This window comes from Gymnogyps californianus, chromosome 1 (assembly GCF_018139145.2).
Source record: "Gymnogyps californianus isolate 813 chromosome 1, ASM1813914v2, whole genome shotgun sequence".
Classification (NCBI taxonomy): Eukaryota; Metazoa; Chordata; class Aves; order Accipitriformes; family Cathartidae; genus Gymnogyps; species Gymnogyps californianus.
The window spans coordinates 179,180,632-179,197,844 of NC_059471.1; the positions used below are offsets into that span (position 1 = coordinate 179,180,632).

At 41.6% G+C, this 17,213-nt stretch overlaps 1 protein-coding gene across 1 annotated transcript in view; it reads right to left on the reverse strand.

The window, feature by feature from the left end:
• Positions 1-15,120, reverse strand: part of MYRFL (myelin regulatory factor like) — a 46,153-nt gene extending 31,033 nt beyond the window's left edge. The window contains exons 1-5 of the mRNA XM_050907550.1: positions 15,075-15,120; positions 7,856-7,946; positions 2,360-2,427; positions 2,007-2,265; positions 429-520 (exon numbers count right to left, since the gene is read on the reverse strand). Of these exons, the coding sequence (XP_050763507.1) occupies positions 429-520; positions 2,007-2,265; positions 2,360-2,427; positions 7,856-7,946; positions 15,075-15,120 (556 nt within the window). The remainder of the gene's footprint in view (positions 1-428; positions 521-2,006; positions 2,266-2,359; positions 2,428-7,855; positions 7,947-15,074) is intronic.
• Between the last annotated feature and the right edge of the window lie 2,093 nt (positions 15,121-17,213).

Sequence of the window (17,213 nt, forward strand, 5' to 3'; positions counted from 1 at the left end):
ACACTTTGTAGAAAAAATATGGAGTTGAGATGATAAAGGGTAACTGCAATCTGTTTGCTCATCCACCACACTAATTCCCTGTTAAGCTGACCCAAGATGGTTTCTTTGCCCAGTCAATTTAGTGCCAAGCAAAGTCAGCAGAGTATGGTATTATCTGTGTACTGCAGGCTCACACGTGGAGAAGGGCAGAATATTTTGTCCAGAGAGTCCTCAGGAAACATGAACCTCTAACGCTTCTTCTCTCTTCGCCAAATACAAATACATCCCGGTTTTCAAAAACACTGAAAAGGTAAATTCCTCCAAATCTGGTAGTGGAGTACAAACTGTTAATATCGTTACCTTTTCAGACCCAGCAGGAGCTGTGCTTTTAAAATAGTTACTTGTCTATGGCATGAAACATTAAATTTCATCTTCACACAGTTGCTTACCTTGTCTGGAGTCCTGAGACTGAACTGGAGAATCTGTGGCATCTCCCAGTAATTGTGAAAGCTTCCTTTTTTTGCCTGACGCTGCAGAAATACTTTTTTAAAAAACACGTTTCATTACTCATTTATAAGTTTAAATACACATATTACAGAATCATAACAAGAGAACACCCAGGTATCTCATTCTAACTGTATTGTCACCCAAATGCTGATTTGCCAGGGGGAGGTGATTGTTGTTGGCTTTTTAAAACTGAATTATGCAATTTTTCCTTCCAAAACATAAATCAGTTTATTTTTTTATTTCATATGAATAGAGAAGTTGATTTCTTTTTAAAAATTTACACAGTCCATAAGCAGCAGGGTTTCATTTTTTCCTGACATTTGCATTAAAATCACCACTTTATCTTGAATAATTGTGCTGCACCGAGCATGAACTCACTTTCCTTCTTATACAGAAAACACTAGGCAGCAGTTACACTAATGCATTAATGAAGAGATCTCAAGGTGCGACTGCTGGGTAACAGTTTTCCCCTTTCCCAGAACGTGAGATTTCAAAAAATGCTCCTTTGTGCAAAGGGAAAAAACCTTATTCCAAAGTTTTGATATTATAAAATGTAAACTAGAATATCCTGATAGATGGTCACTCCTTCTGGATGGGGGGAAAAAAAAAGCCAAACTCCAGGTCTCAGTCAGGCCCAGTAGGTATTCAAACAAAGGTGCAAACACAAGTAAAAGAAAAGTCTGCCCACCACGTTAATTGTTATTCTTTTTCCAGGTTTGTTCAAAAGTTCCACATTTGGTCAAGACGTATTTTGTATCTTAAGTTCCAATAACCAAAGTATTCCCTCAAAAAAAAAAAAAAAAGATTTTGACTAACTGGCACCTTCTACTGGAAAACAAACAAAGAACGAACACAAATAGCTCCACTGAGAAACCGAGGCCCAGCTTCCTTCACCCACATCTAACATGTAATTGAGCTCTGTAAAGAAGAGGAGACAGGGCAAGCCCAGGACTTAACACTGATGAATTCACATTTCTCTCCCAACAACCACAGAGGTCCCCCTCTGGCATGCATCAGTCAATTCACTCTTACTAGGTATTATGGTTGGATGCTTGCACTACCCAGTGTATTTTAAATAATTAAGCATCCACAACACTCTGGTGGGTGAATACGGCAGAAGGTATATGAATACCGTTTCCCTTGTTTACATAGATATGACAATTTTTTTCTCTCATGCCACTCGTCAGAACACTTACAAGATCGTTATGGACAAATCCCTGCAACAGGTATTGCAAAATGCCTGAATATTTTTATAATCCAGTTATGAAGCACCTGTTGATCTCTCTTTAGCCTTGTAACATTTTCAAAATTGAAATCCATTCCTACTTCCAGTCTGAACTTCAAACAAGATGTTTAAAGAACCCTCAACTACAAGTGTCTCAAAAATGTCTAAACACTGCCATCAAGTGGAAAACCCCACGCTCACGGGGATTTTCCACCAATCTTAAACCATGTCTTGTACCAGCTCTACTTTTTTTTTTTTTATGTCTCATCCTTTGCATAAAAGCTTTCTCATTTACCCAGAAATCTGAGATGCATTTGGCTGAAAGTATGAATAATTAAAACCCAAACAGCTGGAGGATGTAGAATTATTCCAAGGAGTCACAGCATTTTCTGTCTTCAGGCAGCAGCCTTGCGGGATGGTGCAGGGATGCCCACTGGCATTGGGGTCAGAGTAAGTCTCCATGAACCTGCAGGGAAGCTTGCTGGGTGCCACAGCAGATGGGCATGGGAGCGGAGGCTGCAGCCCACTGGGCCACGTTGTGTCATACCATGGGGCTGCAAGGAGCAAACAGACAAGAAAGTAAGGACAAGGAAGAGGAGCTGGAGACCTTCTTGTGAGCTTTGGAAAGGCCAAATTCATGTGACCTACTCTGGAGCTGTGGTGGAGAACACGGTTCTGATCCAGAGTCCGGTGGGGAGTCTGGCAACTGGCTTTGCCTGGGGATGAAAAAGAGATTTTAATTTCTACTGGGAGGAGACATGGAGGACAACAACAAGGCAATGCTGAAAGCAGCTGGAGGGCAACCACCAGGCTACTGACAAGGGTCTCCAGGAAGCATTGCTCACCATGGTTGCTGCCCCTTCTCACAGGAGCAACGTCACTTACACTCTGTCAGACCATCTCCTATCGCCCTCCACCTCTCCCCCATGCAGGGAGGCCCCATACCTACCAGCTCTTGCCCAAACCTCCCTCCACAACCTGCTGACTTCAATCCTCCTTCCTTATCATGAGCCGTTCTTCAGTTACCTCTGGGCACACCAGCGACTCTGAACACACGGAGCTCACAAGGGCTTTAAACCCATTCTCTCTAGACTACAGGTTAAAGATCTGTAGCATCTTCATCCATCTTCATCCACTAGCTGATTTCTTAAGACCTTAGTTTGGCCAAGGCGCTCTCCGTCTCTATCAGACGCTAGCAGGTCCCATTTTAGCACCTTGCTCACCACGAGAGACAGCCCAAGTGCAGAGGGAAGCGAGGGCTACCACACAGGTGAGAAGCGCATTTGCCCAGTTTGAAACAAAAGAACTTTTACAAGCTCACCAAAAAGATCCAGAAGCTTAACATGGGGTTTCCATGGGTGACGAGCTACCTTCCCTCTTTTCAGTCCTACATAATCTTACAGTTCTGCTTGAAAGAACAAAGTGGGGGACCAATAATTAATATCTTCTATGCCTAAATCACAAAAGAATTGAAAATAAAGAGTACTAACAGGTCCATCCCAACAGCCTCGTCAAAGGAAAGCTTCAAAAACAAAACAAGCCAAAAAAAAAAAAACCTCATTCCTCACAGAAGACAAGCCATTCAGTCGTGTTTTAACCCAAACACCATTGCTGACCGATTATTTATAGCGCCTGAGTTTATCACCGGGGAGAATCTCGACTCATTGCTGAAACCTGACTAAAGAATAACTCGTAAGGGTGCACCGCGCAGGGTCCCGCTAGCGGCGACCGCAGCGTCCGCTGCAACGAGCCGGCCATGAGCTGCCTGCAACCGGTCCCAGCCGCCTCCGCCCCGCTGCCAGCAGCCCCTCGCCCGCCAGAGCCTCAGCCAGCCAATCAGCGGCGCCCGGCTCCCGCAGCAGCGCGAGCGAACGGCCGCGCCGCTGAGGGGGCGAGGGCCGAGGGGGGTGCCCTCCTACCGAGGCTGCGGCCCCGGGACTCAGCCACGCTGGAGCGGGGGCCCCCTGAGGGGACTGCGGGCCGTGAGCGACCCACGCCGGAGCGGAGGAAAGCGAGTAAGGAGCGGGAAGGAGAAGCCGTTCCGCACCGCCCCCCTCCCCCTCACCGGCGGCAGTGGGAGGGACCGAGTGTGAGGAGCGGCGGCAAGGAGGGGAGTAGGAAGGAGGGAGAAGTGCTCGGTTTAAATTGAGCCTCGAAAAGGCGGGGGGGAGGAAAGATGTTTCCCTAAGTGTTTAATTGTTTAGATTCTCTTTTCCTCAATACACGCATCAGTGATCAAAAGTCTGTGTTAATTGGTAACAAATTAAAGTAAAAATGTCTGGAGTCTAAGCTCTCTTGCCCACGACAAAGGGTGCTCACAAAGTGCAGATCCATGCAGCGCCCCATGTAGTGCCGCCATCCAGCAGCTTCCATGTCACCTACCATGAAAATGCCTGCTGAGTAACACTGCGCCACGCCAAATTCAGGCAGAGCTGGGCTGCTTTCCTCTGTTTAGAGCTATATAAGCAAGAGGCTCATCCAGTTCACGTTGTATGAACTGGAAAGCAGGGCCACCTCCACAGCAGCTCAGGCTTGTTGGCAATCAGCACTGCACAGGAGGAACACCCTTGGCACCCTGGTGTGAGGCAAGGTCCCTGGATGGCACAGCACCTTCAAACCCCCGGTGCGAGCATTACAGGGACCAGGTGCAGAGGCACGGGGACTACAAGATGGAAAGGCAGTTACGCTCTGACAGTCATTACAAGAGCCAGGGACTGGAGGCATGACAGAGGAATCCTGGCTGGGAACCAAGAAATTCCATGTGATCCATAGCCACCTCTTTGCCAAACCCCACAGCCAAGCAGGAAAGATTTATGTTTTAGCACCCCTGCTTGGAGAGGTCATCGTGGAAAGACGAACAACTTAAGTGTGCTCTGTGATTTTTAGTGTTCACTGTTTTTTGTTACTGAAACAGGTAAATCTCTGAAAACACAACCTCTCATGATTCCTTTCTAAAGAACTTCAGGCACAGTGCTCTGTACAAGAATGTGCCAGCTCGTACTTTACTGTGCAGCTTTCTTCTGATTTTCAGGCAGGAAGTGAGTTTCCTTGCGTGCAGCTGACCCTAGGAGCTTTGCTCTCAACTTGTCTCCAACAGCTCAGCCCGTTCACATGCCTGAGGTTTGAAAGAAGGTTCTTGATTATTTACTCTTTGGTACCTATGCTTGATTATATTGTATTATATCTCCCTGTAATAGTGTGTTTTGCTTTTACACTTACAGTGTTTCTCCTATCAGACAGTGTGTAAAGGATTACTCTCTTAGAGTGAGACCTGGAACTACACCATAGTTGAAGTTAGGCCAAGTCCTTCATGAGTAGGTCACAGCAACAAGCAGATGTTCCCACAAAATGTAGCAAAACCACTTCATTCCCTCTGCATTGAAAACAGGAGCATCCTAAGTCAACAGCAGACGGCTACAGAGAGGCTATGCTGTCTCCTGTCAGTTGAGGGCACAGGTCTGTCACGTCTCCTATTTTATTTCAAGTTTTTCAGTCCTTCATGATGGTGCTTTCCAAGCACCTTAAGGTAGAGAAAATCCTATGCCATCTCGCTGCTATTTAAAGGAACTACAGAGGGTTTCTCTTATATTAGGAATAGATGGACGTTCAAGAAATGGACTCTTAGCCCTTTCAGGTATTCCTATGAACTGTAGGCTGAAACACTGCTCTGAAGCGCTACCTGAAAGACAAGTGCTTAAGATGCATGTTAGGCTAAAAATGCTAGAGCAGAGGAAGGATGACAGACATTTAGTGGGGCAAGCCTCCTTTACTAAGGCCCAGTGTTCTGGCAGAGGTTGAATAAAACAAAATTGCTTAAAGGGACGCCCTCATATTCAGAAAACACGTGTTGCCACATACACAGCAAATATTTTCAAGCATCAATGGAAAATTTCCATCACCTGATTTTCACTCTACTCTTTCTACTTCAGGTTTTGCATTTCTGAGCTGGGATGGCATGAGAGAACAGTTTCATTTTTGGTCACAGCCTATTACTTTTGCCATGTTCTTGTGTATTTCTTAATGGTATCGCTGCTGGTTTTCTAACATGCCACATCCACAACCCTGCATTTTGGGTTAGCTTCAACTACACAATTACTCTTAAAAAAATAAATTTAAAAATTCCACATTAGAATAATCTTTCATTTCCTTCAAAACAAACTTTCTGATGCTTTTAAATATCATGTCTACTGCTTTAAACATTGTTTTCAACTTTGAATAGAGAGTTGGTAAACATTTGAATTTTTTTTTTTTCCTGTGGGATACTTGATCCATAGCTACTGAATTCCAAATATGCCTTGTAAAATCTAAAAAGATACATCCATAAAAGTCTAAAACTTCCCTTCCACACGTTTGGTTCATGTTCCTGGTTTCAAATGCTGCCTTGGGTACTTGATTTCTGCTTTAAGTGAGAGTGTTTCAGTAAAATACAGAGACAAACACTTTATAGGACAAAGAAAGTATTCATAAAGTACAGAGGTAGTAGGGATATGTCTCCAAGTTAGAACTTTACTGAAACTGGTATTGTGCTTTTTAAGGAAAAAATATTCTGCAGTTTAAATGATTCTGTATTACAGACATAGCATATCAATTAAATCCCTGCTTAGGAAAGGACATGCAACCCTTTTTCTCCTTTCACCACTCAAGAGTAAGCTAGGAAAGTAGGAAAAGATGAGGAAATCACATGGTGCTTCATGTGTAGTGTAAGAGGAGAATAAATATAACGCTGATGGCCTGTCTAAAGCAAGACAATTTTTAATGGACACTTCTAGATGCACCCAAGACCTTGGTGGTAACAGCACCCTTTTGATTGCATTCTGCGTTCAGTATTGCACATGCCATTATGTTGGTCTGCATTTATTATAAATATATGGAGCCTTTTAATATTTTTCTCCTTTGACATGTTTTGGCAAGTTCCTTTGTGAGATTCTATTCTGTTTATGCACAAATAGTCTGCAATACAGACAAATATGTCATAATTTTAGACATCTAATGATTCAGTAAATGTTCTTAATCCCATCATTAATGAAGTATTACTGTAGCATCAATGTGAAATACCCTTGAGCCTCCAAACCCATCCTAGCTTCACAGGTTATTTCCTTGCATGTAAATACTTAGTAGCACTGCACCTATAATATCTAACATACCTAAGCTACATAATAGCATATATATATACACACTTATATTTCTGCTATGTTTTGCATATAAAAGCAAAAGAGTAACATTTTAAAGTTGTCATATGGGAGTTCAATAAGCTGTTTAACCTGATACATGTTTAGTTACTCTAACAATAAAGGTTATGTATATTTATATACAACAACCTCTTCATTCTTCTTTACTTTTATAATGTGGGCAGAGAGAGAATCAATTAATTATTCATGATTCAGAGCAGATAGAAGCCTATTTAGCCCACTGTAAGTAAATATGTGTGCTGCTGAGTGTGTCTGGAATGAAAGATACCGTGTTTAATTATTTTTAAAACATCCCCTCTTGCTCTGCTGCTTGGCAAATGCAAGTGTCAGCCCATTAATAATATTTTGCATTGAGCAACAGTCATCTGACAGTTGTCTAGATGAAAGATTTGGGTTTTAAGTCTTTGATAGGTCTGTGCTGCATAACGTTCCACCCTTGACTGTGACCCTTTGCATTATGCATCCTTTGTATCTCTTAAAGTTAGTCTCAGAAGAGATTAATGGACAGTTTCTCTGTTATGAATGAAGCATTAGGATGAAAACAGTAGCCCTGCTTCCCTCAAACTGGGAGGTTTACATTATTCTCTCAATTTATTATACATTAGTCTCACTTATATCACTTACTCTGTACATAAACACTAAACTAGCACTGACAGGAATGTTAAAATAACAGCTTTGCATTTAATGCCACAATTAGCATAACAGTTGTGAATTATCCCAGACTTCATTATCATTCATTCTGTTGAACAAGACGACCATATTTCCATTACTGTCTGTAATTCATTTTTCCAAGTCTTCTTATACAGCTTCAAGTAACAATATCAAGAGAGCCACAATCCTCTTGAAACTGAGATTTCAGGTCTGACTGTTGCATTCGGATTTTATCATGGCAGTAATCAAAACAATTTAAGAGATGTTGCTAAGGAGGGGAAGTACATGTTGCTGTAATACTTACAAAGTTCCAAATTCTACATCACTACTGATGAATTCTTCCAACATACTTGTATCCACCATGGGATTCTCCAAGGCTCCGTGGACGTCTTGCCCTAAAATTAAAAATGTCAAAAAGACAGAAATTATGAGAGTGGAATTTGGAGGGAATCATCAGTACTTCAGACTACGTAACGCTGCCCGCTCTCCTATGTAAAGGCAAACCAAATCCATCCTGTCTCATGTGTAACAGGTGGGTTACACTTCTGGTTTAGTCCCTCTGGGAGAACGGATGATGGGAAATGCAGAGTAAACGAGGATGTGCAGGGGAAGATGAAGATGACGACAGAGCAGCACCAGGCAAACACCAGTTCATGCATGGCATTAAGGCTTCACTGAATTACCACAGCAAGAGGGTGAAGGGCCCCAGTCTATGACTGGAAAAAGGGGTTTTGAAGATAACTTCATATTCTTTTACACTGGGATCAAAACAGGTGATTGGGTCAAAGCTCAGACATTGTCTCACACAGATCCACTTTCTGCATTAGTATTGAAAGTGAGTTTCTGAACACTCAGTTTAAAAATCCACCATCCTGAGCTTAAAGAAACCACAAATAAAGCTTTAGAAATGTTTGATCGGTGGCTTCCTTTTATTCTCCCCGAAAAAACAGCCCACTAACATGTTAAATGTATTAATGAATAGAAAGGTTCAGTACTTTGTCCTTTGTTGCTCGGTAACTGAAGGCTATAAACAGATTTTATGACTATAAAGTCTCCGGAATTCATGACAACTTTTTTAGAAAGTCAGGCAGAACTCTCTAAAAAAAACAAACAAACAGAACTACTTTGTAGGCTCCCCACCTCTCCAGCAAGCCTTCCATAAATACGGGTGCGGCCAGTCAGAAAGCAAACAAGATAAGGACATTGAAGTTACTGCTCTCTCCAGTGAGGCACAGGAGCCTGTGTGCGGCTCTGTCCCACTGTTACACAAGACAAAATGGACTAGCCTATACATCCAGAGCTGCGTGGCTCGGCCCCGAGTGGCTGACACCGACTGTTTCCCCTCAGCTCTGCAGCAGAGTGGGAGAACACAAAAGGTTAATCACTGTTACTGACCACAGGAGCAGTAACTGCCTTTGGTGCTTTTACTGTCTTCTCGCTATACTAGCATCAGACGTGTGCATGGCAAGAAGTCATACCATAAAATTTCTTCTGTTCTTTTCCTGGTGTCTCTGTCTGACATGGTTCCTTCTTGATCCAGTGTTTAGACATCCCTTAACTGCAAGCAGCATCTAAAAATCCACTTCTACCACCTTGCACAGGAATTCCCTCGTGTGTCTGTCTTAATACATGAATTCACATTGCTAATAAACATCTCCTGAATTGCTTTGTGATCACAGATCAACCCAGGCATTGCTTGCTTATCGCTGCCGCAGACTTAATTTTGGCTGCCTTTCACTGTGAGATAGCAACTTGCAGGTGTGCTACTGATAGATCCTTGCATCCCAATATATTGGCATTGTATACAAACCTGTCCTCTGCACGTCAGAGAATAACAGATTCAATAGGTGCAGCATACTTACTTGCCTCAGCAAAATTGTAACATGGAAAGTCTTGAAGGAGCAGCAAAGCACTTTGCAAAGGCAGCTTGAGAGTACAAAAGAGCCTGGCTTTCCTTAGCAGCCTTCCTCAAACTTGTTGGATTCTCATCTTTTCGTTCTGCATGTCTGAATTTAGGATATCCCCCCTTGAATCTCAAACACTTCTCCTTTTGCTAATGTGGTCCACAGGAAAATGATTCAATCACCTTCTCCTCCTTTTACCCACCCGTTCCTCTTGTTCAAATTGCCTAGCCCTCATGCAGAATGATGTAATTTTGTCATTAACATGAAGCCAGAGGTCAGATACAAAGTGTTTTTCCCATACCACAAAACCAAGGTCAGAGACAAGCTCTTCTGAAGTACAGCTATGAATCAAACAAGGACAGGGCCTTTAATATGGGGATCCCACAGTCCAGAGGTGAGCTCTGTTGCTAAGTGATGACAACAGCAATATGTATCATTCCCTCTTAATCTCTCCACTTTGCATAAACAGTTAAATGGGTAGGAGGAGAAGGAAGGAATAAGTAATTCTGTGCTGGGAGAGGAAGAAAGCACACCAGGAAGAAGATAGGCCACCACTAATGAAGGTTTGCAATGGAGGTGTACAGAAGAGCCAGTACATTTGGCTGCCCAGTAGAACTTTATTCTTTCTGAATGCACTTTCCAGGTCAGTGGCATCATGTGCTTGCATTGGCATCTGTTTCAGCAGAGGAGCTGCTGTTGGATCATATGCAAATTTATTTAAAACGGTGGCATCCATTTCACAGGCATTTGATCACAGTAAGTACTTAATAGATACGGGTAGTATGCAAGCCAGTCGCTCACCTGGACGTTAAGTGGCTGCAAGAGCAGAGAACTGTGTGTATGTCGCGGGACAAGCCCTGCTGAGAGGCCCCTGTGAACACACAGCTTACTGCACAGAACCATGTGCCTGGCTAAGAGCCGCCGGAAGATATGCGGAGTCAGCAGCCTTGATTATCAGCTTGCGCTCGGGGATCTCTGCTCCCAGTCCACACTCCACACCGCAATGTGCCCAGACACCTCTGGGAAGAGTCTGCACTGGGTGACACATTCAACTTTAGTGTCACTGTGCAGAGGATTGCCAGCTACCCAAGAAAGTGATGAAGATGAAAGGCCAAGACAGTACTGTGGTTGGGGTTTCATACACATTTGTTTGCAGAATTTGTTGCAAAAGTCATAGGCAGCATATGACTATATTTTTCCCATTTCTTCATAAGCTTGATATTCTGTTGTTCTGTCCCCTTCAATCTGAAGTCTAAAGCCTGTCAGTTCTACCACTGGCTTCTCTTTCCCTGTCCGTTCTCACCTAGCCTGTCCCTATTCCCAGCCCCAGGCCCTCAAGGCGTAGTCTGAACTGCAGCCTCCTAATCTGGCAGTTGCTTGCTTCATCTCTCTCTGGTAGACATCCCCTGCTTTCCTCCAGCCATGAGGCTCTCGTCACCTGGCTCTTCAGCTTCACTCTATAGTCCTGTAGCCAACAGTCTCAATCCCTGAAAAACCTGCCTTGATTAATTCTCCCAACACTTCCATGTAGTGCCTTACATATGTCTGCATTTAAATCAGTTGCTTCCTTTTCAGTAGTATCTAAATGCAAAGTGAAGGATGGGGGACAGAGAACCAGAAACTCCTTGCAGTAAGTTTTATGTCTTTAAAAGAGCAGCTATTTCAGAGAAAGTCACACGCTGTTGTGAATTTGGCTTGAACCACAGCCATCGCTTTCCAAGGGAGTACCCAAATAACCAGGCTACTGGGGTACTCTTTCTGCAAACATAAATTCAGTCCACAACCAATAAAATATTTTGTCAAACTTCTAGTATTGACTAAAAATCAATACTAAACTGATAATTTCCTGACGTTAAAAGAGGATGCTAGGAAGTTCCCAGCGAAGTCCAGCTATTTGTAGTAAGATTTGTGTTAAAACATCAGCTACTCTATATGGGGAACAATCCTTAAATACAGCTTGAGATGTAAAAATGGCACACAGAACACGGTCAGTGCTCAGTAATACCTGCTTGCTGAAAGGACAAATTCATGTTTGCTACAAACCCTTGCAACTTGAGGGAAATGTTTCTGCTTGAGAATTATTAACTGATTTTCATCTGAAGATGCTTTACCACTAAAACAGGCCTCAGCACTTTATGAGCTCCACTGTAAGGACTCAGTGGAAAGTCCAGCTGAACTTCATTGACTTACACTAAGGTAAGTATTACTTACGGGGCTTACAGTTCCTTAACTTCTTTCATGCTAAAGGACTCCAAGTACTGGTCACTATTTAAATTGTTCAAGATAGTCCAGTTCATTTTGACTGGAACAGACCTGGAGTCATTGATAAAAGCTGCTGGGCCAGCAGAGCTACAGGCACGAACCTCGGGCACACGGCAGCAACAAACAGGAAAGGGTTAAGGACAAAACAGCTGTAGCTGGCAGAACTGCAGCCAGCCAGGGCGTATCACAGTCTAGGTTATTCAACATCAGGAAGACCTAACTCCAAGTGGTAAGGAGTGAGCTTGTGTCAAGATAGATGGTTTTCCCCCAAAGTAACATTTGCCAGAGAAACGAACCTTACCGTTAATATTTTAAATTTCTCATTTCGTCTTCTATTCCTGTTTCAATCTCTCATCCTTAAAATGGTATGAGACACCTTTGGGTTTCAAATGTTTTGTGTTTAATGGCATGTTTGTTCTGTGGCTTAATTTATTTACCAAGAGCTCTAAACTATATTCCGTGTTATCCATGCAGGAGCACGAGTATACAGAGAGGTGGTGATTCTACTAAGAGACTTCTTTAGATCACAGAGAGCACTGAGACCAAACACACACATTTCAGACACCTCAGTGTACCTTCCAACAACAACAAAAAAGAGAAGATTGAGTCTAATAGTGTAACTAGGTTGGCCTTCTTTCAAGTTTCTCAACCCATTGATAACGTCAGCAAGAATAGATTGCTCTGCTACACACAGACAGGCACAAGAGCTTATCAGCAGCTCTGACCTTCCCTTGACAAATAGGAAGTTACTGATTCTAAAATACAAATGTTTTGATTAAAAACACTAATTTCAACAGAAATCATAGAAAAAACTTGCATCAAAGATGAAATCTCTATGAGGGAGTGAAATGAGACCAAAAAAAAAAGACAAGAACTTCCCAGAACAGCCACACAATGAAAGAAAAGCCATTTACTTGGATGAGAAAAAGCCAAGGTCAAATCCCAGTCAGAGTCATATCTAGTCTAAGAGGTCTATTAACTACTGAAAGAAGTGATCGGCGAGAAAACAAACATCTCATTTTCCTTGAAAAAACTCCTTTTTCAGACTGTCCCCTCTCAATATTGCAAATGTGAGTTTATCTTACCAATGAGTGTCAAAACAAATATGCACTGTAAGGAACTAAAGCAATGGGGAAAATGGGATCCTTTTTGCTCATGAATTTCAAATGATCTTACAAAACAGATCTACAAATGTGCTTAGCTGCCAGCTGACGCATTTGCAAGGCAAAACTGAACCACTGACGAAGCAGAGAGACTTCCTCAGTGGCAGCATTCTCCACTTGATATTGCAGGACTCAGCTTTTTTGTAGCCTTGAAAGATGATGTTGTCACCCTGCTATGACTAATCTCAGAGGCCACCGAGTTAGCACTAGCAGTTTATTCCTCTTGCCTCATGAGGTGGCATTATAAAGCCAACCCACAAGCCGTAGTGCTAAGCTGGAGAGAGGCCGTAAGTTAAAGCTGGCCTTACATTCAGTGAAGCTAACCCCTGCTTGAAAAGAGTGCAAACCCTGCTTTAAATCAGCTTGCTCGCTTTTCAGATTTACCTATGGTTTAACAGCAAGAGCCGCCTATCTACTGCGTGCTGAATGAAACAATGATTAGCTCATGTAGCCTTGACAGATACCCAATCTCAGCATCCAGATAATGAAATTCAGCCATCTGACAGCATCCCTCCACGCCGCATGGCGTTAGCAGACCTTTGTTGTATTCTAGTGCTACATGGCAGAACCACACAACATTACCGAAGGAACATAACCTCCCAAGATGTTTTAATTGTTCCTGCAATTAAATGGAATTGACAGGGCTTCTCCCCTCATGCTGGCCCAGACAGATGTTCTACCAAAGTACCTTCTAAAAAGAGTTAAATTAATAATTCTAGAATTACAATTAAAGAGTTCATACAGGTAAAATCTCTGAGATACCTTCTACTGTCAAAGTATCATTGTCACAAAAGCCAACAGAATCTAACTCATACTCCCTAGAAAGTTGTTTTCCAAGTCAGTTCCTAAAAAAATTTCTGATTATGAGATTTTTTTAATATAATTCATGTCCAACACTATTTTGAATATTAACAGCTATGCCATGCAGTACTTGAACAAATAGCTTCATAAAAACAAACATTATGTTGCTGAAAGCAAAGCCAAGAAAGTTTGTTAGCTTTTCATCTCCGTGACTTAAAGTGAACTTAAGAAACATGTAAGAATTTCCTAATACCTATAAACAACATGTTTGCTGGCTAGCAGCCCTAGATTGTGGTTCACTGATTTAAATTTCTTGGCTTCAATATATTTTCTTGATCAATGCTAGAGAATCTTTAATTTCCTAGTTTGAAATTAAAACTCACAAGTTGTGAGTTGCCGCCTCTCACCAAGGCCAACAGAGTGCCAGAAGAAAAAAAAAAACAAAACAACCACTTATTTAGCACAATGGAAATTAAATGCAGGGAAACAAAAATTGTCCACATTATCCAAAACAGAAAAGGTAGTTTTCCAAGTTACTTTGAGCTCAGCATCACATGAATACCTGCACAGGTAATAGAAGGAAAACAAATATAGAAAGAGAAGCTTGGAATAGAAAGGTTAATATTTAAAAAAAAATAAAAAATCCAAAGTATAAACTGGAAGAAGGGAAAGAAAAGATTTAGTAAAAAAGTAAAAAAATACATAAGCCTTTGAACAGCCATTTTGAATCACATTATGGCAGGGCCTGAGAAATGTAGTTTTATTATGGAATGTATTTGAAAGTAAATTGTGTGGTAAGAGAAAGGCAGGAGACTAATGGGATCTGCTTGAATGTAAAAGGTCTTGGGGAAAAAGGCAGAAGGACAGATCCCAGCCAAAAGACAAAAAAAAAAAAAATCTGAGTTTAACCTCAGAAGGATCCCGAGGATACTGCCACAATTACCATTTTACCAATTATAATCAGGCTGTTTCAGAAGAATTATATTAGTGGAAAGAAAACCCTCTTTAACCTGACATGGTATGACAGAGCAGGGAGGGAGCTCTCTAACCTCATGAAAATCGCTAAGATTTCAGAAGTGATAAACTGCAAGGAGACTTCAGCCACTTCCTTGTTTTGTTTCCTGGCAATTCCCACAGCAGTACTGCAGGCTCTGCTGGGTCCACCTTCCCTTTGGTCTTCTGGCCAAAGTACAAAGAAAAAGGCACTGCAGTGCATCTGTACCATTTGTACTATTTCATTCTGGTATCGCCTTACACGATAGCTTTGTGTAAATAAAGCTTTGGGTTTCAGGGCTCTTTTTCTTCCTCCTTCCTTCAATTAGCCCCAAACAATGATTGTATTTTTGCTGCCACCAAAAATTGTTAAGATTCTCTCTTATAACTAGACTCTTACCTTCAAAGAACTGCTGTAAGGCCTCATTTTCACCCACCACATCCATGAAAAGCCCGTGGAAGTGTTTTGCTTTCCTACTGCTTGAAGAGTCCCACTGAGAAAAATGCACCGTCTCTCTTCCAGATGATTATGAACGTGCCGAGGAACACATCATGTTTTTGTCAGAGGTTTCAATGACGTTGTCCCAGCTGATTTCATTCCTCCGTAACTACAGCCAGAGCTATACTTAAACTCTGCTACATGTAAAGAAGAATCCGACAAGGCTTTTGAGGCAAGATGAAGGTGATGTGCATTCTTCTGTTCAGTATGTCCAGTGTTCTTGTTTTAAGGACCTTTGGTCCCAGTACTAACCATAATTACACATGCGCAAAAAATGCAGCAATAAAAATTACTTATCTTGTCTCTGTACTTTCAAACAGGTGATGTAATTAATACTACTGATGAAGGCAACAGTAATCAAAAATGCAAGAGCAAAGCCATTACCGGTTTCGCTGTATGTACTATCCCATTTAAGCAGCTGAGCATCAGACTATCCAACTGCTCTAAAAAAAAAATTGTATCTCACAGTGGTTTGATTATAGGGAAGCAGAACTTCTACATTATTATTATTATTAACAAAACTAAATTACAGATTAACCTGTTTGTCTAAGGTAACATTGAAAAACATGGGAAAGCTGAACATTGAACAAAGGTCTTTTAAGGCTAGTAGCAAACCCTATTTCACTTTCTTTAAATTGATCTTTGTACACTGAAAATTGCCCCTGTTCTGTCACTCCTAAGCAAACAGGAGAAAAATATTCAGACTTTTGAGTAGGCATCTGTAAGAGGCATTTGGTTCTGAACAAAAACCTCAATGAAGTCAAGAAGTCTGGAATAAGGCCATTTTCTGAAGTAGTTATATTCACCAGACAAGTAACTGTTCCACAGTTCTTACAAGCCCCAGGCACTCACAGTGGCACAGGTTTCTCACGATAGGTAGCTTATATGAAAAATATAGAAAAGCATTTTGGGGAAGGGACTTGAAGACAGAAGCAAGCTGATCAGTATTTACAAGATGTTGATGTAATCAAGCCAGTCAGTCATTACCACTGAGATACATTGGGTACATCTTTGTAGTCCCTAGTACCAGAAAATCACCTCAGCATAATAAACTTTAGATACCATTTATGTTGTGACACTATCATGTACAGAAAGGACCCTTCTCTGTTTGAACTGTTGCTCTCTGTGAGCAACACTTGTAAAGGATTATTAAGTCAGAACAGCAGCAGCTACCAACTATCATTTACCTACTGTTAGCTAATCCTGGGAACACTTCGATCTCATTATGTAAACTAAGGATTAACAATCATTTAGGAAGAATTTATGAGCCTAACATAAAACATAATACCAAAAAATACAGTTTGTTTTCTAAGAGTGAGTAAAACCAGACTTCCTTAGCACTACTGAAAGAATAAACAACCCTTTAACAATTTAAGGTAGAATTCTTCCAGGTTTCTACAATAGGAAGTAGCACCCAGTGATAGGAGATAGATAAAAACATTTCATCAGTACTGAAATAGCCCAGGCTGGACATACTCCATTACCAGTAGAATATTTAGGTTCAACTGTTTGTTTCAATCTTAACATTGAAATGCCTGGTCAAAGCCAATGCTTGCAAAGTGTTTTCAGGCACATACACATGCAAGCAACACAAGTATGGTACTAAATTTCACTGCCCATTCTATTTACTTTTGTAAAAACGGAGAACACTCCAGTAAGACAGTGAAGAATAGTGTTGGTTTTGTTCGGCATCAAAGAAAAGAAATCTGTATCCACTGAGATGCTTCTTGTTAAAGAACGAACAATATAAACTTGCCTTTACTTCTAATGTTTGTCAGTTTACCTGCCAATGCTTTAATCTTATCTGTAATTGATAAATGGCTGTCATGATCAAGACCTAGTGTTTTTCCAAAACGGCTTTTACATAGCAAGCCTAGTACATACCCACAGCGATGTTCCTTGTAACCTAACCAACTGTCTGCTTTCAGCTTAGACTATGCCCAGGGAAAAAGGACCACTTGAAGTGCCAAAGTAGCACTTCAACAGAAAAAGCATCTTTCTTAAGAAGCCATGATCCTTTTTTGGGTTCTCTTTGTAGCA